This window comes from Erythrolamprus reginae, chromosome 8 (genome assembly GCF_031021105.1).
Source record: "Erythrolamprus reginae isolate rEryReg1 chromosome 8, rEryReg1.hap1, whole genome shotgun sequence".
Taxonomy (NCBI): domain Eukaryota; kingdom Metazoa; phylum Chordata; class Lepidosauria; order Squamata; family Dipsadidae; genus Erythrolamprus; species Erythrolamprus reginae.
The window spans coordinates 29,064,281-29,087,237 of record NC_091957.1 but is presented as its reverse complement, the minus strand read 5'-3'; the positions used below and the strand labels follow the sequence as shown (position 1 = coordinate 29,087,237).

Sequence of the window (22,957 nt, the reverse complement as noted above, 5' to 3'; positions counted from 1 at the left end):
GCCCTCAACTTGCGATGACAATTGAGCTCAGAATCTATGTTGCTAAATGGGAAATTGGTTAAGTGAGTTTTGCCCCATTTTATGACTTTTCTTGCCACATTGGTTAAGTAAATCATTACAGTTGTTAAATGAATAACATGGTTGTTAAGTGAATCTGACTTCCCCATTGTATTTGCTTGTCAGAAGGTTGCAAAGGAGGCCACATGACCACAACCGTCATAAGTATGAACCAGTTGTCAAACATCTGAATGTGACCATGAAAATGTGACCATGAGTATGTCACAATAGTCACAAGTGTGAAATATGGTTACAAGTCACATTTTTCAGTGCCACTGTAACTTTGAATGGTCACTAAATGAACTGTTGTAAGTCAAGGACTACCTGTACTTATTAAGATATAGATTTGTTGTTATAGAAATGGCTAGTTTGTACTATTATGAAAAAGTAAAAAGTTGAGGTTTGATGCTATTGCCTTTTTCTACTGCACCAAAGGGAGTCGGAAGTCAATGCCTTTTTTTTTCCAACTTGCTCTCCGCCATTTTTCTTTTTTCTAACTTCCCTATTTATTTTTGTATAAACTCATAAAAAATGTTAAAGGAAAATATGAATACAACATATAATTTTTTGCATACTTATAACTCAAACTATAAAGCTTGCAGTAATAGAGGGAATAGAGGGGGAATTAATTAAATTCGCAGATGACACCAAGCTGGCAGGAGTGGCCAACACCCCAGAGGATAGACACAGAATTCAAAAAGATCTAGACAGACTTGTACAATGGGCCAAAACGAACAAAATGAAGTTCAATGTAGAGAAGAGTAAAATCCTGCACCTAGGCAAAAAAAACCCAAAGCATGCATACAAATTAGGCGAAACCACACTCACCATGAGTGACTGTGAAAGGGATCTTGGAGTCTTAGTGGATAACCAGCTAAACATGGGCCAGCAATGTGCAGCAGCGGCTAAAAAAGCCAACACAATCCTAAGCTGCATGAACAGGGGGATACACTCCAAGACCAGAGAGGTAATAATACCAATCTATAAGGCCCTGGTCAGACCGCACCTGGAGTATTGCATCCAGTTCTGGTCACCACACTTCATAAAAGATATAGAGACTCTAGAGAGGGTGCAGAAAAGAGCAACTAAAATGATAAAGGGACTAGAGACCAGGTCATACGAGGAAAGGTTGCTGGAACTGGGCATAGATAGTCTAGTAAAAAGAAGGGCTAGGGGGGACATGATAGCTGTATACAGGTACAGTGGTACCTCGAGATACGAGTTTAATTCGTTCCGGACCTGGGCTCTTAAGTCGAGCAGCTCTTATCTCGAACGACTTTTCCCCATAGGAATTAATGTAAATAATTTTAATTGGTTCCAGCCCTCAAAAAACTCACAAAGTTAGTCTAAATTATGCAGAAAGACATGTTTTTAATGAAGAAATGTACATGTACATATAAATGAATAATGAAGTTTCTTTCACTTAACTTGTAAACTTTCTTAAACTTTTAAATTTACATACTGTATGTTCAACTTCTCTGCCACCCAATCCTGTAGGACAGAGGTCCCCAACCCTTTTTGCACCAGGGACCGGCTTTAAGCGATCAAGAGAGGAATGGGTGAATGAATGGACGGAGGGTGGGAAGGAAGGAAGGAAAGAGGGAAGGGACAGGAACAGAGGAAGGAAGCAAGGAAACTTATGAAAGGGGAGAGTAAGAGAGGAATGAGTGAAGGGAGGGAGGGAGGGAAGAAGGTGGGAAGGAGAAAGAAAAGAAGAAATAGAGGAAGGGAAGGAAAAAGAGAGAAAGAAAAAGAGCAAGAAAGAAAGAAAGGGGGAAGGGACAGGAACAGAGGAAGGAAGCAAGGAAACTTATGAAAGGGGAGAGTAAGAGAGGAATGAGTGAAGGGAGGGAGGGAGGGAAGAAGGTGGGAAGGAGAAAGAAAAGAAGAAATAGAGGAAGGGAAGGTAAAAGAGAGAAAGAAAAAGAGCAAGAAAGAAAGAAAGAAAGGGGGAAGGGACAGGAACAGAGGAAGGAAGCAAGGAAACTTATGAAAGGGGAGAGTAAGAGAGGAAGGACTGAAGGAAGGGAGGGAGGGAAGAAGGTAGGAAGGAGAAAGAAAAGAAGAAATAGAGGAAGGGAAGGTAAAAGAGAGAAAGAAAAAGAGCAAGAAAGAAAGAAAGAAAGAAAGAAAGAAAGGGGGAAGGGACAGGAACAGAGGAAGGAAGCAAGGAAACTTATGAAAGGGGAGAGTAAGAGAGGAATGAGTGAAGGGAGGGAGGGAGGGAAGAAGGTGGGAAGGAGAAAGAAAAGAAGAAATAGAGGAAGGGAAGGTAAAAGAGAGAAAGAAAAAGAGCAAGAAAGAAAGAAAGAAAGAAAGGGGGAAGGGACAGGAACAGAGGAAGGAAGCAAGGAAACTTATGAAAGGGGAGAGTAAGAGAGGAAGGACTGAAGGAAGGGAGGGAGGGAAGAAGGTAGGAAGGAGAAAGAAAAGAAGAAATAGAGGAAGGGAAGGTAAAAGAGAGAAAGAAAAAGAGCAAGAAAGAAAGCAAGAAAGAGAATGAAAGAGAAAGAAAAAGCCTCCCCTTAAAACCTTAAGACGAGACAGTCTTGGGGGGGGGGGGCGAAACGCCTCTGCAGTCCTGGAATAGGTCACTCGCTTCATACCGGTCCCTCCGTCCCACCCCATCCCGAACTCCGGCAGGTGTAAGAAGCCGGGAGGTAATCGCCCCGTTAGCCAGATGCGTTTGGAGAGGGCAGAGGGCTTCATCTATCAATCTATCAAATTAAACCCAATCAGAGGTGCCTATTCGAGAATCCTAACTACGCTCTCCCTCCCTCCTCATAGATTCAAAGCCTTCCCAGACCTTTTTCCATCACGTGCGGCCGGCCACCCTCGCGCAAGCTAACCCAGTTCTGAAAATGCGCCGTAGCCTCGGATTGCAAAACACGCACACGATCGGGGGAGGGGGGGATCCAGATCTCTCCCTCTCTTTCTCCTTCACGATCGATCCCTGGAACTTATGAAAGGGGAGAGTAAGAGAGGAATGAGTGAAGGGAGGGAGGGAGGGTAGAAGGTGGGAAGGAGAAAGAAAAGAAGAAATAGAGGAAGGGAAGGTAAAAGAGAGAAAGAAAAAGAGCAAGAAAGAAAGCAAGAAAGTAAGAAAGAAAAAGAGCAAGAAAGAAAGAAAGAAAGAAAGAAAGAAAGAAAGAAAGAAAGAAAGGGGGAAGGGACAGGAACAGAGGAAGGAAGCAAGGAAACTTATGAAAGGGGAGAATAAGAGAGGAAGGACTGAAGGAAGGGAGGGAGGGAAGAAGGTAGGAAGGAGAAAGAAAAGAAGAAATAGAGGAAGGGAAGGTAAAAGAGAGAAAGAAAAAGAGCAAGAAAGAAAGCAAGAAAGAGAATGAAAGAGAAATAAAAAGCCTCCCCTTAAAACCTTAAGACGAGACAGTCTTGGGGGGGGGGGGCGAAACGCCTCTGCAGTCCTGGAATAGGTCACTCGCTTCATACCGGTCCCTCCGTCCCACCCCATCCCGAACTCCGGCGGGTGTAAGAAGCCGGGAGGTAATCGCCCCGTTAGCCAGATGCGTTTGGAGAGGGCAGAGGGCTTCATCTATCAATCTATCAAATTAAACGCAATCAGAGGTGCCTATTCGAGAATCCTAACTACGCTCTCCCTCCCTCCTCATAGATTCAAAGCCTTCCCAGACCTTTTTCCATCACGTGCGGCCGGCCACCCTCGCGCAAGCTAACCCACTTCTGAAAATGCGCCGTAGCCTCGGATTGCAAAACACGCACACGATCGGGGGAGGGGGGGGATCCAGATTTCTCCCTCTCCCTCTGTTTTAAAAGGTTGCTGCCGGCCTGGGGGGCTCGGGGCTTCCCCCCGAGCCCCCCAGGCCAGCTGCCACGTTTTAAAACACGCGCGCTGCTTCGCAGCTGTCTGCTGAATCCGAATGCGGAAGTTAGCGTTCCGGATTCAGCAGAGAGCTGCGAAGCGGCGCGCGTGTTTTAAAAGGTTGCAGCCGGCCTGGGGGGCTCGGGGGCTTCCCCCCGAGCCCCCCAGGCCGGCTGCCACGTTTTAAAACACGCGCGCTGCTTCGCAGCTGTCTGCTGAATCCGAATGCGGAAGTTAGCGTTCCGGATTCAGCAGAGAGCTGCGAAGCGGCGCGCGTGTTTTAAAAGGTTGCAGCCGGCCTGGGGGGCTCGGGGGCTTCCCCCCGAGCCCCCCAGGCCGGCTGCCACGTTTTAAAACACGCGCGCTGCTTCGCAGCTGTCTGCTGAATCCGAACGCGGAAGTTAGCGTTCCGGATTCAGCAGACAGCTGCGAAGCGGCGCGCGTGTTTTAAAAGGTTGCAGCCGGCCTGGGGGGCTCGGGGGCTTCCCCCCGAGCCCCCCCAGGCCGGCTGCCACGTTTTAAAACACGCGCGGTGCTTCGCAGCTGTCTGCTGAATCCGAACGCGGAAGTTAGCGTTCCGGATTCAGCAGAGAGCTGCGAAGCGGCGCGCGTGTTTTAAAAGGTTGCAGCCGGCCTGGGGGGCTTGCCAGCACCCCCCCGAGCCCCCCAGGCCGGCTGCAACCTTTTAAAACACGCGGGATACGAGCGCCAAGGAGCTGTCTCCTGAAGCCGAAAGCGGAAGTTAGTGTTCGGCTTCAGGAGACAGCTCCTTGGCGCTCGTATCCCGAATGTGAGCTCGGGAGGCGAACAAAAATGTCGCTCCCCTCCCAGCTCTTATCTCGAGTAGCTCGTAAGTAGAGCTGCTCGTATGTCGAGGTTCCACTGTACTTGAGGGGTTGCCACAGAGAGGAGGGGGACACACTGTTTTCCAGGGCACCAGAGGGCCGGACGAGGAACAACGGTTGGAAACTGACCAAGAAAAGATTCAACCTGGAGATAAGAATTTCCTGACAGTGAGAGCGATCAACCAGTGGAACGGCCTGCCAGTGGAGGTTGTGGACTCCCCAACTTTGGACACTTTCAAGAGGAGATTGGACTGCCATTTGGCTGGGGTGATGTAGGATTTCCTGCTCAGGCAGGCGGTTGAACTTGATGACCTGTAAGGTCCCTTTCAACTCTAATAATAAATAAATAAATAAATAAAATAACCACTTAGTGTTGCCTTCCTTAAGATGGCCTTTTCCTGAGGTTTTCGGGGGCTGGGAATTCAGGGAGTCACTTTCCCAATACACACACAGGATTCTTAGCTTGCAGAAACCAGGAACCCACATTTAGATGTGCCAAATATATATATTGATAGTTCAGCTACAAATGATCATGAATCTTTACGGTTAACCTTTAGGGTGGTAAAATGGGCTGGTGAATAAAGAATCAAATGTAAACAGAAGAAATTAAGCTGTCTTTGTGTCCTTCAGCCATTATTTACTATTTACAGAACCATCTCCTGCTGCATACCTCCCTGAGACCGATTAGATGCCACAGGGGTGGCCTTCTCCGGGTCCCATTGACTAAGCAATGTCAGTTGGCGGGCCTGCGGGGAGGGCCTTCTCTATGGTTGCCCCAGCTCTTTGGAACCAACTACCCGCCGAGGTCTGCACGGCCCCCAAGCCTACTGGGTTTTAAAAGGCCTTGGAGGCCTGGCTCTGCATGGCCTAATCCTGGCCTAGACACGAATTGATTGGGATGTTTGATGGTATGAATGTAGTGATTAGATTTTGAGGGTTTTATTATTACGAAATGTTTTAACTGATTATTTATATTGTTTTATTATTTTACTGCTGTAAGCTGCCCAGAGTTCTCAGGGAGTGTGCAGCATATAAATTTAAATAAATGAAATGAAATGAAATACTGTATATGAAATTAGACCAGTCTGTTTCTCTACAAATACAGGGGGTCCTCACTTAATGACCACTGAGCAGGGAATTCCAGTTGTAAGCATTGTAGTTGTTAAGCAGTTCGCAATGTCACCTGGCTTGAGTTTACAACCATGTTTATAATAGCCAGAAAGCAAATCACCAGTTAACTGAATCATATGCTTGTTATGGGAATCCACTGGCCCAGGTAAAAAAAATGCCATAAATTGCAAAAAACAACAACAAAAAACCTCAAATCAGTCACCTGACCACAGAATGCTGCAACTGGTTATAAACGGGCAGACGCCCCAAATGCACTTGTGACTGTGGGGCTAGAAGTGCAGCAGTTGTAACTCTGAGGTGAGTCATAGATATTTTTGGGAGGTCTAATTTTCAACAGTTATTGAATGAGGACGGCCTGTATAAATCCCACACACCAATTGCAGAAAACACATGCTGGCTTACTTGAGTACTTGGGCCACAGTATTTGGTCCGAACCATTCCCCAATAGATTTCCCTTCACCAATACCCATCTGTGCTGTGTAGATCAGGAACAGAAACAGATAAAAAATGAGAAAGAATATCAGAAAATGACATTTGCAGATAAAATACAGGAAATAGTAAAAGGGCAGACTAGATGGACCAAGAGGTCTTTTTCTGCCGTCAGTCTTCTATGTTTCTATGTTTCTATTACATTTGTGTATCTCTTAAAAGAGTTCAGGATCAAAACAATCCAGAAATATTAACCCATGTCAGAGTATTTTAGATAAACTTTGGGTGAGCAGAAGGGTAGGATAGTCCAAGTGCAGATTTCTCAGTATTCAGCTCCCATCATGCTTAGCACAGCCATCCCACCGAGGGATTCTGGGAGTGGAAATCTACCCCTTGAAAGGTCAAGCAGAAAGAGCCTCCGGCCCCAGCCTTAGCAGAAGCAGAGGTGGGGAGGGGTCTGATACCAGCCTGAGATGCTATGAACATACTTCAGTTGCACAATTAAAGGCTGTTCCCAAAGCACCTCCTGGCCCCAGCAAAGGGAGAGATGCCTCCCTCAAGTTCACTTTGTCTCCTGCAAAGTGCTTGATCGTGGGCTGATTTTGACATGTGCAGACAACTAATCTCAGGCTCTTCAGCAGACTCTTGAAATGGGAGGGTGGGGGCGGGGGATTTACAATTTAAAGGCAATCTGTCCATTTCGAGAGACACAGATATTGCTCACAATCAGCCCTAAAGCTGCATATCAGGTGTGAGTATTGTGCACCAGAGACTGAATCCTCCCTTTGGAAACCCTGCCCAGATTTTAAGAACTGAACGAAGAGGAGAACTGCCATGCTGATGCTACAAGTGTATTTGGCAGGAATATTAGACAGGACCTCGTCCAAACACTGGAGCTTCATGGCAAGCCAAATCAACAAAGGAAAATGCTGTTATTCAGATGAATCTTTGATTTTATGAAGTTCCACAAGGTCCATTTTAATTGGCAGATGGTGATTTGATTACAAGGCATATCTTTTCAACTGTTTTGCCTTCTGCTTTGACTTGTGAGCTGCCCCTAGTCCTTGGAGAGGGGCGGCATACAAATCTAATTAATAATAATAATAATAATTATTATTATTATTATTATTATTATTATTATTATTATTATTATTATTATTACAACTGTGTATTTTCTCTTACATTTTAACCCAGCAACAAGCCCCAAGAGGAACCAAACTACTGTGATTGCAACCATGGCTTATGATATTGTGCAAATTTAGGTTTTTGCATGTGTGTGTGAATGTATAATTCTTGACTCCTGACAACCACTTGGACAAGTCCCTGCAGTTTTCTTGGCAAATTTCTTGAAAGTAAGTTTGCCATTGCCATTTCTTGGGCTCAGAGAAAATGACTGGCCCAAGGTCACCCAACTGGCTTCATGCCTATGGTAGGACTCGAATTCATGGTCTCACTACACTTCCATAAAATATAGTTATGACTTTGCTTGGTATGATTCCATGCTGACACCGTGAGGGTTTCCCTAGTAGGACATCAGCCTTGGCTTCTCTTTTGCCCAGACTCTTCTCTGTTGTTGTTTTTTTACTTTGTAGTTGGGTCAACACTTGTCTTTATTTCACCATCAAATGGGATTTTGCCTTAATCTAACACTTTCGAAATGACACAATAATTAGGACTACATATCACTCTTAAAATCTGCACTTACCCATTTGATGAATTGAGTAACAGCAATCTTTTCTGTCCAGAAAGCAGCACAAAAGTTTTTTATATTCTTCTGGTTGCTTTTTGTATTCCTCCCACTGCCAATCTTTAAGAAAAAATTATTAGAGATTTTAAATGTGATGTCACATTCCCTCCAAGGACAAAGGATAAAACAACTAACGGTGATTATTCAAAGAAATAATGGAGGCTGGAAATGGCTTGTTTCCCAACTTCTGGTGGGCCCTGTAGGCTCGTGTTTCACCCTCCCCAGGCTCCAAAGGCTTCCCTGGAGCTGGGGGAAGGTAAAAACACCCTCCCCCACCCAACCCCAGAGGCTCTCTGGAAGCCAAAAACACCCTCCCAGAGCCTCTGTGCAAGTAAAAAATCAGCTGACAGGCACACACATGCGCATTGGAGTTCAGCTACAACAACGGCTCGTGTACCAGAAGATATGGCTCTGCGTGCCACCTGGGGCACCTGTGCCATATGTTTGCCATCACTGGTCTATATGGCTATGTTGTTATGGACAGCTATGTTATACTGGAAGAGCTCTGCAACTTCTTATGAGTTGAGTTATTCTTCACTTATTTGCTTTAAAATAGCCATTCCCAATACCACTGGTCACTTAGTGATCTTTCAAAGATACAACAGATCTAGGCATACAAATCTAATAAATAATAATAATTTATTATTACATATACAATATTTATTATTAATACAAATTTGAAATTCTGATGGTGCCTCTCTTTCTCTCTCTCTCTCTCTCTCTCTCTCTCACACACACACACACACACACACACACACACACACCATGCAGTCACATAACTAAACTTTGGGCACTCAACAGTAGGAGCCAGGGTGGCGCAGCAGGTAGAGTGCTGTACTGCAAGCCACTGAAGCTGACTGCAGATCTGTAGGTCAGCGGTTCAAATCTCATCACCGGCTCAAGGTTGACTCAGCCTTCCATCCTTCTGAGGTGGGTCAAGTGAGGATCTGGATTGTTGGGGGGAGGACTCTTGGCAAAACCACACCCATAGTGAACCATTTGTTCATCTAACAACCATGGCATTCACTTAACAACTGCTATGGCCACTTTACAACTGCCCCGTTAGCTTAACAAGTGACAGATGAACTAATGTTGATCCATTACTATTAATATCATTTTCTCTGTTATTATTTTAGCTGTCTTTACACTTTTTTAAAAAATATGTGTTAATAATAATGATTTTAGACATTGTTTTAGTTCTGTTATATGATATGCAATGTCATTTGCCTGTGAGATGGGCAGCTATATTAGATGACAGATTAAACAGACAGACAGAGGTGTGTGTGTAAAAGAAGGGAGAGGCAGGTATAGACAGACAGTCAGGCAAACAGACAGACGGACTTACCCCTTCCCAAATGTTGACAGATCAGAGCCTGAGCCAACATCATCTGTCCACAGCGCAACATGCAACCCCAGCCAGCATCTGAGGAAGGACCTGTACCACCTTGGGAGTGAGAAGCAAATGCTCAGAAGGTCATAAAAAGGAGCTTCTTTGGATGAAGAGATCAAGTTTTACCCCAGGAACCAAAAGAATCTGATTCTGCCTGCTGCCATTTGTAACCAAGCCATTTCATACCCTGATGAAAAGGCGAGGAAGAAGATCAAAGGCCAAGGGGAATGCTACAGTTTTTCTTTAAAGCTACGTTCCACAAACTCATCAATTTGTAACCACGGCAGAGACATGAGCTGTAAATGTAGTGCCATTTTCAATTTTAACCATATATTCCCATTAGAAACAACCCTGTCATAAACACATTTTCAGAAATAAAGACAAATCATCACCCCTTCCTGTGCCTGATGTTGCCAAACCCATCGTTTTCAAATCCATTCCACTCCTTAAAAGGAAGGGGGAAAGCCAGCTGCAGCAGCCCCAAGATTTATCCCCCACAGAAAAAACCCGTTTAAATGATTACATATAATCCTCAATTTACAACCAGTCATTCAGTGACATTTGAAGTTATAATGAATCACCACCACAGGGCCTTGTGGTCACATGACAATGATTTCAAATATATACCGTATATATATATATATGTTCAGTTTCCAATGTTTACTTCCTGTTTCCAGCAAAATATGCCAACTGGGGAATGAATGGATTTGCTTAACAATTCAAGTGTTTGCTTAGTGACTGCAACCACTGCAAAACAAAAAAGTCAAAAAATCAGGTCCAGTGACGTGGTGGCCCATTTAATGAGTGCAATGACTTGTGACCATCATTCCAGGCTCAAATACGGTCATAGGTTGAGAACTACCTGTATTTATATCACTCAGGACAACAGGACGACCTCTAAAGCAGAGGTCTTCAAACTTGGCAACTTTAAGACTTGTGGACTTCAACTCCTAGAATTCTCCAGCCAGCATAACAACTTGTTCATTCTCTTACAGAAATCTTACAGAAATCACGTTTTCACAAACAAAAGAGAACAAGAGGGGGAAAACCTCATCAGGCCAGGAAGCAAAACTTACCAATGGGTGAAAATTTTCTTCTGTAGGTAAACCAAAGACGAGAGCCGATATCTGAAAGAAGCTTAGATTTTTCTAGAATTGAAAAAAAGTAACAAAAGGTTAACACAAATAGCAATAGCACTTAGAATTATACAGTATACCGCTTCACAGTGGTTTACAGCCCTCTTCAAGGAGTTTACAGAGTCAGTATATTGATTGCCCTCAACAATTTGGGTGCTCATTTTACCCACTTGGGTAGGATAGAAGGCTGAGTCAACCTTGAATCTGGTGAGACTTTGAAATGCCAAATTGCAGGCAGTTGGCAGGCAGCAGAAGTAGCCCGCAGTACTACTCTCTAACCAGTGCACCACCAAGGCTCATTTGGCATGAATACAAATGCTGTATTCATGCCATATTCTACTGAGCCAAGACAACATTCAGGCATTCAGAAGTGTAAAACCTGTTTCCAAGTAACCCCCACTTACTGAAAAGTCACATTTCCCCCCAATTCCCTTTTCATTTGTCAAAGGCAATACAGTATCTGACAGTTCATTGTAGAAGTGAGGTTTTTTTTTTTCTCTGCCTCTTAATTCCTCTCAGTTTAAAGTATGTGCGACAAGTCTGAACTGGAATCTTGTCCTTTAAACCTGTCTTCTTCCTCAATTTGTTTTTACTTTAAATGCCCTTATAATTAATACCTTGCATTATGTCTACTTTCAAGGATTTCTAGAGATTGCCAGAGAAATGATATGTAGCTTTTTAATTCCAAATGTACCTGTTTTCAGGTGGTGCTGTCTTCCTAAAATCCAGGCCGGCTCATCTGTCTCAGGAAGTTCTTCTAAATAATCTACTAAAATAATAAACCAATGCTCATATATTTTTAACTAAATACACATTTATTTGATTTACAGAATATATGTCTATAAGAAGTATTATATATATATATATATATATATATATATATATATATATATATATATATATATAGATATATAGATAGATAGATAGATAGATAGATAGATAGATAGATAGATAGATAGATAGATAGATAGATAGATACAGTCATACCTCGTCTTACGAACCTAATTGGTTCCAGGGGGAGGTTCGTAAGACAAAAGGTTCGTAAGACGAAACACTTCTTTAACAATAGCAATAGCACTTAACATGTATATACAGCTTGACAGTGCTTTATACCCTCTCTAAGTGGCTTACAGAGTCAGCATATTGCCCTCAACAATCTAGGTCCTCATTTTACCAACTTTGGAAGAATGGAAGGCTGAGTCAACATTAAGGCACAGGATCGAACTGCTGGCAGTCAGCATAATAATAATAATAATAATTATTATTATTATTATTATTATTATTATTATTAATTAGACTTGTATGCCGCCATTCTCCAAAGACTCAGGGCAGTTCACAGGATTAGAATTAGAATTAGCCTGAGATACTGCACTCTAAGCATTGCACCACCACGGCTCTTATGCACAATATACAACTGAAATGTCAAATATTTTACTATAAAATTGAACATCAAATAATTAAATATTAAATGTAGAATTTGTTTTAGAAGTAATCCCAGAACAGGCAATTCTTTTCTACACAGAGGATTTGCTCATTTGCTCGCTGAGGATCCTCTCCAAAAAGTAGGAATAGCCTAGCCAAAAAATAAAATTGTTTTAGTTTCGCACAAGTCTATAATGCATCCCATATGTTTCTATTTATTGAGCATTTTACATTTTTCATGTCACATTAAACATTACAAATCAGGAGAGAGGGGTGTGGCCAGGCGCTGCAGCAACACGGAGTTTCCCAGGCTCCATGGGAGGATCCCGAATCCCTGTCGCTCCGGGACCTGGTTCAACTGGAACCAGGTTGGAACAGCCCTGGAGGGGCAGTGAAGAAGAGAGATGCTGTCGGGGATCTGGTAGGGATCGGCATACCCAAAAGAGAACTGACATACGCCAGTGGCAATGGAAATCGGCTTACAAAAGCCATCCAAGCCACGGTGGCTGCGAAATGCAAAGATCGATTGTTTTTGAAGATTGAAGTCACCTGGGAAGAGGGACTAAGGAAAAGTGCAGGAGAAATGAAGAAGGAGATTAAAAGTTGTGCTGGTGAGTTTGCTGTATTGAAGATTGGGCTTTTGTTTTTTTCTAATCGTAATGGGAGCAAAAGAATAGACAAAAAACAAAGATGAGGCAGCTACCTAATATTGAATGTCACAGTGGAAAAACTTTTTAAGAAGGCTGTAAAAGCCCAACTGTTGACAACTTTAATAATAATAATAATAATAATTATTATTATTATTATTATTATTATGATTATTATTAATTACATTTGTATTCCGTCCCTCTCCGAAGACTCGGGGCGGATCACAACAATAATAAAACAATGTGACAATGTAAACAAATCTAATATTAAAAAAACATCTAAAAACCCCTCATTTAAAAACCATGCAACACACACATTCCATACATAATTTAATTTGGATTATTGATTTAACTTTGAAGTGAATATCACTTTAATAAAATAAAACTGACTTAAATATAATATAAAAATTAAGAGAAAATAGACATGTGAAACTGATGGGAGGTGCCACCTGTTGGTTGAAGGAATTATTGCTGTGGAGGATCTTTGGAAATTTGAACAGCTGTTGGCCTCGGAGCTTGAAAAAGCAAAATAAAATTGTCATCTTATCTGTTGGGAGTTGTGAACTTGGAATGAATTTCTATTTAAAACTTAAAAGGGAAAAAAAGGTGAAAGAAAAGGATTATTTCAGACTACAAATTGATGAATGGTAGCTTTGGCAATATGGCATTAGAAGCTGAGGATTTTACAGCATCTATTAAGGTCTACTTAGAGATGCCTTTTGGACTATGAAGAAAAAAGTGTTGAAAAAGCTCTTGAGCACAGCAAATATTTTGAAAATATGATTGTAGGAAAAAAACCAGAAGAAAATAAAGAGGACTTGAAACAAGAAGAGGAGCAGGTGGTGGGGGAGTTGGAAAATAATAAAGATACAAGGGAAGAAGACTTTGAAGATGGACAGACTAATGATTACTCTGAGCATTATGGTTATACTGAATTTTATTATTATTACACTGGGGTTTACAGTGGGGGGAAAGAATAAGGCAAGGATACATGTATTGAGATAGGCAAAGTAGCAGGGAGAAGGGAGATTTGAATGGATATTTAGGCAATTATTATGCATAAAAAAAGAAAAGAAGAGAGAGGGGAAGAAGTTGGGGTACAACCTTAGAAGAAGAAAAAGAAGGGGAAGTTAAGATTAGAAGATGGAATCTTAAAGAAAATGGTTGATTGATATTATTTGACTATTATTTGACCACTATATGATTTTTTCTTTACTTATAATTAAATACATTTATGAATACATTGGATGTTAATAATTAATATTTTTGATCTGATGTACTAAACTTAAAATTTTCAAATACATATTGGTATTTCTGGAGTGAAAGATTTATAAAGGGCTGAAATAAATTAATCTTAGGAAATTTGGGACTTTGATTAATGTTTATTTGAAAATATAGTTGATGATAATTAATATTGTTATTGATAATGAAGTTTTCCTTTAAGAATTTAAATCTAATGTAATTATTTTAAAGTAACTAATTATACAATTAAGCGATAACTTTGGGAAAATACTATTATATTATATTTTAGATTGGTATTGGATCTGATGAAATAAATTTAAAATGACATATTGGTAATATTAGAGGGGAATATACAGTATAATGAATAATGAATGATAGATGGTTGATTGCTATTTGATCATTATTTGTTTATTATATAATGACTTTTTTCTAACATATAATGGATAATGTTATGAATATATAGGATGGTTATAATTAATATTATTGCTTTTAGAAATTAAAAAGAAAAGCAAGAAGGGTGTTGGAATGCTATATAAATGTTTTTTCTTCTTGTTGTTGTTCTTCCCATTACTATCCTAGATTTAATTGTGACAAGAATGTTAATTGTTTAGAATCTGATATATATAATCAATATAATTATTTTATTAAGAGTTAAGGGTTTCCTGCTTTGTTTATATAGGTTGATTTTGTTTATTAACTGGAATATACTCCCCCCGGAGATCAGGACTGCCCCCACCCTCCTTGCCTTTCGCAAACTTCTGAAAACCCACCTTTGTCACCAGGCTTGAGGAAACTGAAATACCCCTAGCTATTCCATTTCATGCATGGTTTGTCTGAACTGTATGATTGGTTTTTATAAGGGTTTTTAAATTGTTTTTAATATTGGATTTGTATCTCATGTATTATTTGTTGTGAGCCGCTCCAAAACCTCAGAGAGGGGTGGCATACAAATCTAATAAATTATTATTATTATTATATTAGATGGATGAATTGATAATCATGGCAGGTTTCTTGATTCAATATAATTATTGGTATAAATGTGGAAAACTAAGAATTAGATAGTGGAAATAGATAAAAGAGATATAGTTATATTTTGATTGTTTATTATTTTATATACAGTATTTATTTATTTTCATTTATTTGTTCGATTTTTATGCCACCCTTCTCCTTAGACTCAGAGCAGTTTACAACATGTTAGCGATAGCACTTTTTAACAGAGCCAGCATATTGCCCCCACAATCCGGGTCCTCACTTTACCCACCTCAGAAGGATGGAAGGCTGAGTCAACCTTGAGCCGGTGATGAGATTTGAACCGCTGACCTACAGATCTGCAGTCAGCGTCAGTGGCCTGCAGTACAGCACTCCACCTGCTGTGCCACTCCAGCTCATGAGATCAGTTTAAATATACCGGTATTTGAAAAATCTATTATCCGGAGATTTGAAGAATTAAATGAGTTGGAATAAGTAGATAAAATAATGATGATTAATATGAGAAGCATTATGAGAACCCAAGAAAATTATATAAATGAAGTTTTGATTTTTATGGGGCATTTAGTTATGATAAAATAGGGGATAAGAAAAACAAAGCAGGAAGAAAAAGATGAAGAAAAATGAGTAAACAAAATGGCTTAAAGTTAAATGGCAAGAGAAAGAATAGCTATCAGAATAAATTAAGCTAATAGCAGTCGATTTGGGGATTTCTTTTTAAAAAAAATATCGTAATTGGTATAGATCCCAGAAGACAAAATTAGATTTTTTTCCTTTTTTTTTTAGAAGCAATACTATTTTAGTAAAATATACCTGGAATAAAGTGTTATATATAAAGAATTTATGAATGATTGATTAAAATGTATAACTATGTATTAATATTGCAATGCTTTAAGATACAGTATATTGATTTATGTATGGAATGATGGGGGAGGAATAAAAAAAACTTTTTGCAAAAGAAAAGAAATTGATCTAAGCTGAAACCTCAAGTGGAATTAAATATATTGATCAATACTGCTTTGAGTTTGCCTATGGAGATTCTCAACCATCCAGGATATGGTTGTCCTAAAGGTGCGTTTTCCAAAAGGCAAGTGGACTTTCTTGGGGGGTTTTTTTTTCATTTGAAAATGTTTAAGTTTCTCATCCAAGAAGCCACTTCACTTCTGACTAATGAGGAATCATTTTCAAAGAAAAAAACCAAGAAAGTCTAATTGCCTTTTAGAAAGAGCATCTTTGGGGTTGTTTTGAGTTCTTTCCATCAAGTAAACAAAACCAAATAATTTAAAGAAATAAAAATGGCTTCAAATAATCCTCTGAAACCCAAAATGCTTTAAAAGGATAAAGGTATAAAGGTATGCCTTTCATTGACAGCATACTCCTTTACAAAACCTAAGTGCAGAGTCCTAAGACTTCCAATTAGAATAAGTGCTGAGACACTAGAGGCTTACTACTCAAGTCTCACTAGTACAAGTAATAAAAGCTATTTTGAAAACTGTGGTGTGTTTTTTTAAATACTAAATGAATGTGACACATAAACTTACATATTAATTATCATTCATGGAATGAGTTTCTTGGAAGGCAAACAAGGGAGCAATAAGTTTGTGTAAATGAAGTAAGAACAATATGGACATTTTAGCTTTGAATTCCTCATGCTTGAAAACATGTTTATGCTGCTCCTTGCAAGTCCAGATTGACGCCACACGAAGGACCATGATGTCATCAATGACACGTTAATATCTTCCAGGAAACCCGTGCAGATTAGACTCCCGCTTGCCAAGTCCCAATTGTTTTTCCAACAAGGAAGGAAGCATTCTGAATGTTTATATTTAGCTTTAAAACTATGCTTTTTAAAAATAATCTTGTCTCAAGCACGTAGATAAAATTCTCATAATCCATGCACCAAAATGCCAAGAGGGAGGGTTGGCTCCTTGGTTTCATCTATCATTATGATTAATGGCACAGACAATGCCTCCAGCAGTAGAATCCAATAAATTAGTACCAGTACTGTACTCAAGAAGTGCCAAACATTGTAAGATATACAGTATACAGTATAAATCTTATGCAATAGACCAAACCCATGCACTGACTGGCCAGGAGAAGCAGCTTTCCTCTATGACATATGTGGTAGTTTCTAGAGCATTTGGGGAATTAGAGGTCACCCCTCTCTCCCCTCCCCATGAGTGTCTACAAGGAACAAAGATAAAGCATGTGTCACAACATGAACTTTGCTCCTCAGAAGATCTATTGTACTTGAGACACAAATACAAAAGGGCAGAGTTTGGGGTCATGACTCTACAATGCACAATTTTACACCTGAGGCTGAGGATCATTATGACTACCTCGATATCTGTAATTGCAGACTGAAAGTACCCTGTGGAAGGACTTCACATTGGAATGGAATCATCTTTTAAACCTATTCACTGCTGCCCGAGGAAACTTGATGTGCAGCACTGTATTAAAAACAGTTATTTTGTCCAAGACCAAAGACTTTGACCAAAAACCGTGGAATATATAATTACAGAGAGAAATAGCATTTAGACTTATATACTGCTTCATAGTGCTTTTACAGCCCTCTCTAAGTGGTTTACAGAATCAGCATATTGCCCCCAACAATTCTGGACACCCTGTATAATGAACAATTTGAAAAAAGAATAGTATCTTTTTCACCATCCTAAATCTCTTTCAGTAATATTGAATAGCTACAACATGCATGCTTGCTGTTCTTCAGATCCCTAACTTAGGTTAGTCTTCTCTACTATCACTGAACCTCTCAAATGTGCTGAGAATATAGTACTGAGAAACTGCTGGCACTGTGTGGTTGATCACAACCTAGACCAGTTTTTCATAAAAGTTTCACTTTAAGTCCCAAATAAGTTAAGGCACCTCATTTAATCACAAAATATATGAAGTTTAGAATCATCCTGATCATCAAATGGCAGTACCATGAGTCCTTGACTTATGACCATAATTGAGCTCAAGATTTATGTTGCTGACACATTTGTTAAATGAGTTTTGCCCCATTTTACAACTTATCTTGTCACAGTTGTTAAGTGAATCATTGCAATTGTTAAGTTAATAACCCCGCTGTTAAGTCAATCTGCCTTTCCCCATTAACTTGCTTGTCAGAAGGTCATAAAATGTGATCACATGATCCCAGGACACTGCAACTATCACAAATATGAGCCAATTACCAGTGACTAAATTTTGATCATGTGACCATGGGATGCTGCAACAGTCATAAGTATGAAAAATGGTCATGTCATATTTTTCAGTGCTATTGTAACTTTGAATGGTTACTAAATGCTTTTCCAAAGAAAAATGCAACCTATAACAGATGAATCTAATATTAAATCATTGAAACTTCAGCTAAAAATGAATTTAGAAGACACTACATTGGGCAAAAATTCCAACAAACCTTTTGCCTTCTAACTACTATACACACAGATCTACCTAACTACAAAGCTCTCTCCTCACAATGCCTCTATCATGTGCCCACACATGCAAATACTCCCTACACAAAATAAGAATACCAATAGTACTGTACTTGTAATTGTAGTCATATTTTACATATTTAAAATCCTGCGCTAGCCTTCTCTCCTGCCTATTGAAATAACAAAACCTTTAATGCAGGGGTCGGGAACCTATGGCTCGCGAGCCAGATATGGCTCTTTTGATGGCCGTATCTGGCTCGCAGACAGGGCTCCTAGCACTGAGCTCCCGCTCGCAGCTGTCCCCTGGCTCCTGCTCGATGCCACGGTTTTTGGCGCTGTCCTGCTGGGCCCCAAAGACGGAAGGCAGGAAGAAGGAGAGCTCCATTCTTCTCGCCTTTTTCCCGCCTTCCGTCTTTGGGGCACAGCAGGACAGCGCCGAAAACCGCGGCATCGAGCAGAAGCCGGGGGACAGCTGCGAGCGGGAGCCCCAGGAGGGAAGTACCGGCAGCGCCCCGCCCAGCTGAAGCTGCACTGGCGTCGGCGGCAAATGTCCTTTGTGGCCTGGTGGGAGGGGGGGGGATGCAGCGGCCGCAGGCAGTCGCAGGGAGATGGCGGCGGCGAGAGGGAGCTCCAGCTGGGCTGGGGGTTCGGGGGGGCCATGAACGCCGCCCGGAGCCAATGGCTTCTTTTGGGCTTACTTGAATTCCTGCTGCTGGTAAGCGCGCGCGGGTGGCCGGGTGGGAAGGGCGAGGCGCGAGGGGGAGGCAAGTGGAGAAGCGGAGAGAGAGAGAAGTGGACCAAAAGAAAGAAAAGGGAAAGAGAGGGAGGGAAAGAGAAATGGAGAGGAAGGAAGGAGGGAGGGAGGGGAGGGAGGGAGAGAAGGAAGGAAGAGAAAGGAGGGTAGAAAGAGAGGGAGAGAGAAAGGAAGAGGAGAGATAGAAAGGAAGAGAGAGAAAGAAAGAGGGATAGAAAGAGAGAGAGAGTGAGAGATGCTCAGTGAGCCTTTCTTTGAAGTTGCCTTTCTTTCTTTCTTTCTTTCTCTCTTTCTCTCTTGCTCTTTCATTCTTTTTTCTTTCTCTTGCTTTCTTTCTTTCTCTTTCTTTCTCTCCTTCCTTCCTTCCCTCCTTCCATTTCTTTCATTCCCCCTCTCTATTTTTATTTCTCTTTCATTCTTTCTTTCTCTTGCTTTCTTTCTTTCTTGCTCTTTTTCTTTCTCTCTTTTACCTTCCCTTCCTCTATTTCTTCTTTTCTTTCTCCTTCCTACCTTCTTCCCTCCCTCCCTTCCTTCAGTCCTTCCTCTCTTACTCTCCCCTTTCATAAGTTTCCTTGCTTCCTTCCTCTGTTCCTGTCCCTTCCCCCTTTCTTTCTTTCTTTCTTTCCTTTCTTCCTTCCCTCCCTCCATTTCTTGCTTTCCTTCTCCTTCCTCCCTTGTTTCCTCCCTCATTCCCTTCTTTCACTCCTTCTTCTCTTACTCTCCCCTTTCACACCTTTCCTTGCTTTCTTTGCACCCTTCCTCTGTTCCTGTCCCTTCCCTCTTTCCTTCCTTCCTTCCCACCCTCCGTCCATTCATTCACCCATTCCTCTCTTGATCGCCCCTTTTACCATTCCTTCCTTCCTTCCGATGTGGGCCTGGGCCAGCAGAGTAGTTTGCTTTTGCACCCCGTCTCGAGCTCCCTTGGTGCCAACCCGGCCCTCCCCACTTCAGAGAGAAGGGGGAGAAAGAGAGAGAGAGAAAGAGAAAGAGAGAGATAAAAAGAGAAAGATAGAGGGAGGGAGAGAAAGAGATAGAAAGAGACAAAGAGAGGGGGAGAGAAAGAGAGAGAGAAAGAAAGAGAGAAAGGGAGATACGTACGGCTCTCGCGGAATTATATTTCAAAATATGTGGCGTTTACGGCTCTCTTAGCCAAAAAGGTTCCTGACCCCTGCTTTAATGCATTAATTTCAAATCAACAAAGAACAGCTACAGATATTTTAAAAGGCATAGTTTAATATTCAAAATATGTTATAACATAAAGAAGTTAATGCAAACCAGACATGTAAGAATAATGGGAAAAATATTTTACAACTGAACTATAAGGTATGATGTCTATCTTAAGCTTTCATAGGGAATAACAATTTTTTGTTACTGCACACTATAATAGATATTCTCCACTGGTTAAAATTATTGCAATAGTTGCAGCCCCACCTGAAGAGAAATAGTTTAACTCAGATAACCTCCAGCTAAGTTCACTGTAATACCTTATATAAATGGAGCTGTCTTTGTTTTTCAGACACTTATTTTATTTTTAGTGCTTTTAAGTCAGTGTTGCAATTTGCTTGGCAGGATTTCAGAAATGGTTTTCCCTTGCAGCCTGGGACTGAGAGAAAGGGACTGGCCCAAATTCACCCAGCTCTCTTTGTGCCTCAGGCAGAAATAAGAACTTTTCAGTTTCTAGCCTTGTGCCTTAACCATTACACCACCCTGCCTCTTCTCCCCCCCTCTCCCTCTCTCTTTCAGCCCCACAGTGCTCACATTGACTTTCCATACTAGACTCTGCAGATTGCAACATGTTCTTGCTACACACTGCAGGTGATTGCTGAAATATGTATGCGTTTGTGTGTATGTGTGTGTGTGTATGTGTTTTTCTGTCAAAGGACTTATCAGTCGAATCACTTAAAAGCAAAAATATGTTCCATATATATTTTCTATATATATAACATATTTTTGTGGGTTTTAACAGGTGTTATTGTTTTATTTTTTACCTGACTTCTTTTTATTGTTAACTGTACTTTGTTATATTCTTTGTAAGCTGCCCTGAGTCCTTTGGGATTGGGCGGCATAGAAATCAAATAAATGAATTGTGTCTGTGTGTGTGTGCGTGCCGAGTCCCTTTCCCACTCTGACAGGAGACGTCTGGGGCCATAGCGGCTGAGGGCGATGGGGAAAGGTGCGGACTTTCCCTGACGCTGCCGGGGAAAGCTGCGGACTGGCTGGGGGCGATGGGAGCTGGAGTTCAAAGTCAGCCTGAGTGACAGCTGCCCCGAAGGGGGCTTGGTGGGCTGAACCTGAGAAGGGGGAGAAACACTTCTGCCTCGCCCGGTTCCCCTACCGCCCCGAGAGGTGTCCCGCTCCCTGGGCAAGGCCGGGCCTCACCAGACTCCATCCTCCTTCCGCGTCACCGCCACCACCATCCTCTCATCTCCGCGCCGCCGCCTCCTTCGGCCGCTTCTTTTCTTTCCCTCAGGCGGCGGCGGCGGCGGCGCCCTAGACTCTTCCTCCCCGCAGAGAACAACACGGCGACGACTGTCTCCACCCGCGCAGCGCACGCCGGGAGTTGTGGTCCTTCCATCGCGTGTCCCTGCGCCCCTCCTCTGCGCCCCTGCCGCTCCACGCACTCCAATTCCCATCAGCCCTCGCGGTGCCTCCTGCGGCGCCTGCGCGCGAGGGAAGCTCACGTTCGGGGAAGTGGGAGGAGTTGGATGGAGGGGGGAAACGCCGTGTCTATTGGTAGCTCGCCTGGCGATCACTCCTCGATTGGTGGAGCGGGGACTGTCGGTTCCATCCACCCTCATCCCTGCCCGCATCGTGGAGTCTGCGCAGAGGCGCGCTGGGAAATTTTCTTCAGTCTCCGGCATGGAGGGACGAGGCGGTGGAGCGTCTGTGTCCGACCTGGAGCTTTGCAACTTGGCTTACGCGGGGCGGCTGGAGGAGGTCAAGGAGCGATTGGTCGCCAACCGGAGCTTAGCGACACGCGCCGATCAGGTTGGCTCAGCAAGCGGGGAAGAGCGTGGTCAGTCTTGGTGGCCTTGGCATCGCAAACCATGGTTTATTGGATCCTGGCTTGTCCAGCAGACCTAGCTTGTTTTGCACGGCTTAAATATGGCTTCCCAACCACAGACGAAAAAAATAATAAAATATTATTAAGATAGTTCCTGCAATTAATATATGCTTTCATTTTTTTTACACAAGTGTATTTGGATTCTTTTAAGGAACTCAGTAGAAATGCTGTCTGAAGGCTAATATTCATTTGCTTCAATAAAAAGTGGCATATTCAAATAACTATGCTCAAGATTAGTACTCCTTAGGTTTATATTACGTTGTATTTTACCCAAATGAAAATACCTTTTATTACATGTATCTTCACAGTCACATAATCAAAACTCAGATGCTTGGAACTAATTCAGCTTCTGAGTCAGGTGTGCACTTTTTGCGACCTGCTAAGCAAAATCAATGGGGACATCAAATTTACTTAACCACTGTGTTACTAACTTAACTGCAAAGATTCAATTAACTGTAGCAAGAAAAGTTGCAAATGAGACAAAACCCACTTAAATGTTTCTTTTAGCAACAGAAATTCAGGGCTTCATTGTGGTCGTAAATTGAGGACTACCTGTACGTCTTATTCCCAGTAGTCTACCTCAGTGTTCTCACCCTTAGCTGTGGAAATATGGGATTGAAATCCAGGCACCTTAAAATTACCAAGTTTGAGAAACACCAATTCTAGCTACTTAAACACTATAATATTGATAACCTTCAATCAATACTGTATTATGCAAATATCAGTGTATTTAAACAATATTAAGGCATAGGTCTTTCTTCAAACCTAGCAACTTTAAGACTTGTGGGCATCAACTGCCTGGGAGTTGAATATTCAGATTCACATACCGTATATACT

The 22,957-nt window shown here is 41.7% G+C and overlaps 2 protein-coding genes across 13 annotated transcripts in view; one reads left to right on the top strand and one right to left on the bottom strand.

The window, feature by feature from the left end:
- The window catches only part of ATG4A (autophagy related 4A cysteine peptidase), a 44,552-nt gene extending 22,837 nt beyond the window's left edge, over window positions 1-21,715 (bottom strand). For 5 of the 11 annotated variants that reach the window (XR_011559736.1, XM_070759531.1, XM_070759527.1 and 2 more), the window contains exons 1-6: window positions 21,436-21,699; window positions 11,268-11,342; window positions 10,514-10,585; window positions 9,393-9,491; window positions 8,006-8,107; window positions 6,274-6,346 (exon numbers count right to left, since the gene is read on the bottom strand). Coding sequence is in view for 9 of the 11 variants with exons in the window: in XM_070759531.1 (XP_070615632.1) it covers window positions 6,274-6,346; window positions 8,006-8,107; window positions 9,393-9,491; window positions 10,514-10,585; window positions 11,268-11,342; window positions 21,436-21,445 (431 nt within the window). In the remaining 2 variants the exon portion in view is untranslated. Of the gene's footprint in view, window positions 1-6,273; window positions 6,347-8,005; window positions 8,108-9,392; window positions 9,492-10,513; window positions 10,586-11,267; window positions 11,343-21,435 lie in introns of all 11 variants that reach the window. The other 6 variants (XR_011559737.1, XM_070759528.1, XM_070759532.1 and 3 more) reach the window with 4 other exon arrangements.
- PSMD10 (proteasome 26S subunit, non-ATPase 10) overlaps window positions 21,215-22,957 on the top strand; it is a 32,687-nt gene continuing 30,944 nt past the window's right edge. Inside the window, exon 1 of one of the 2 annotated variants that reach the window (XM_070759538.1) lies at window positions 21,215-22,044. In XM_070759538.1, the coding sequence (XP_070615639.1) occupies window positions 21,916-22,044 (129 nt within the window). In that variant the 5' untranslated portion in view covers window positions 21,215-21,915. The remainder of the gene's footprint in view (window positions 22,045-22,957) is intronic. The other variant, XR_011559738.1, reaches the window with a different exon arrangement.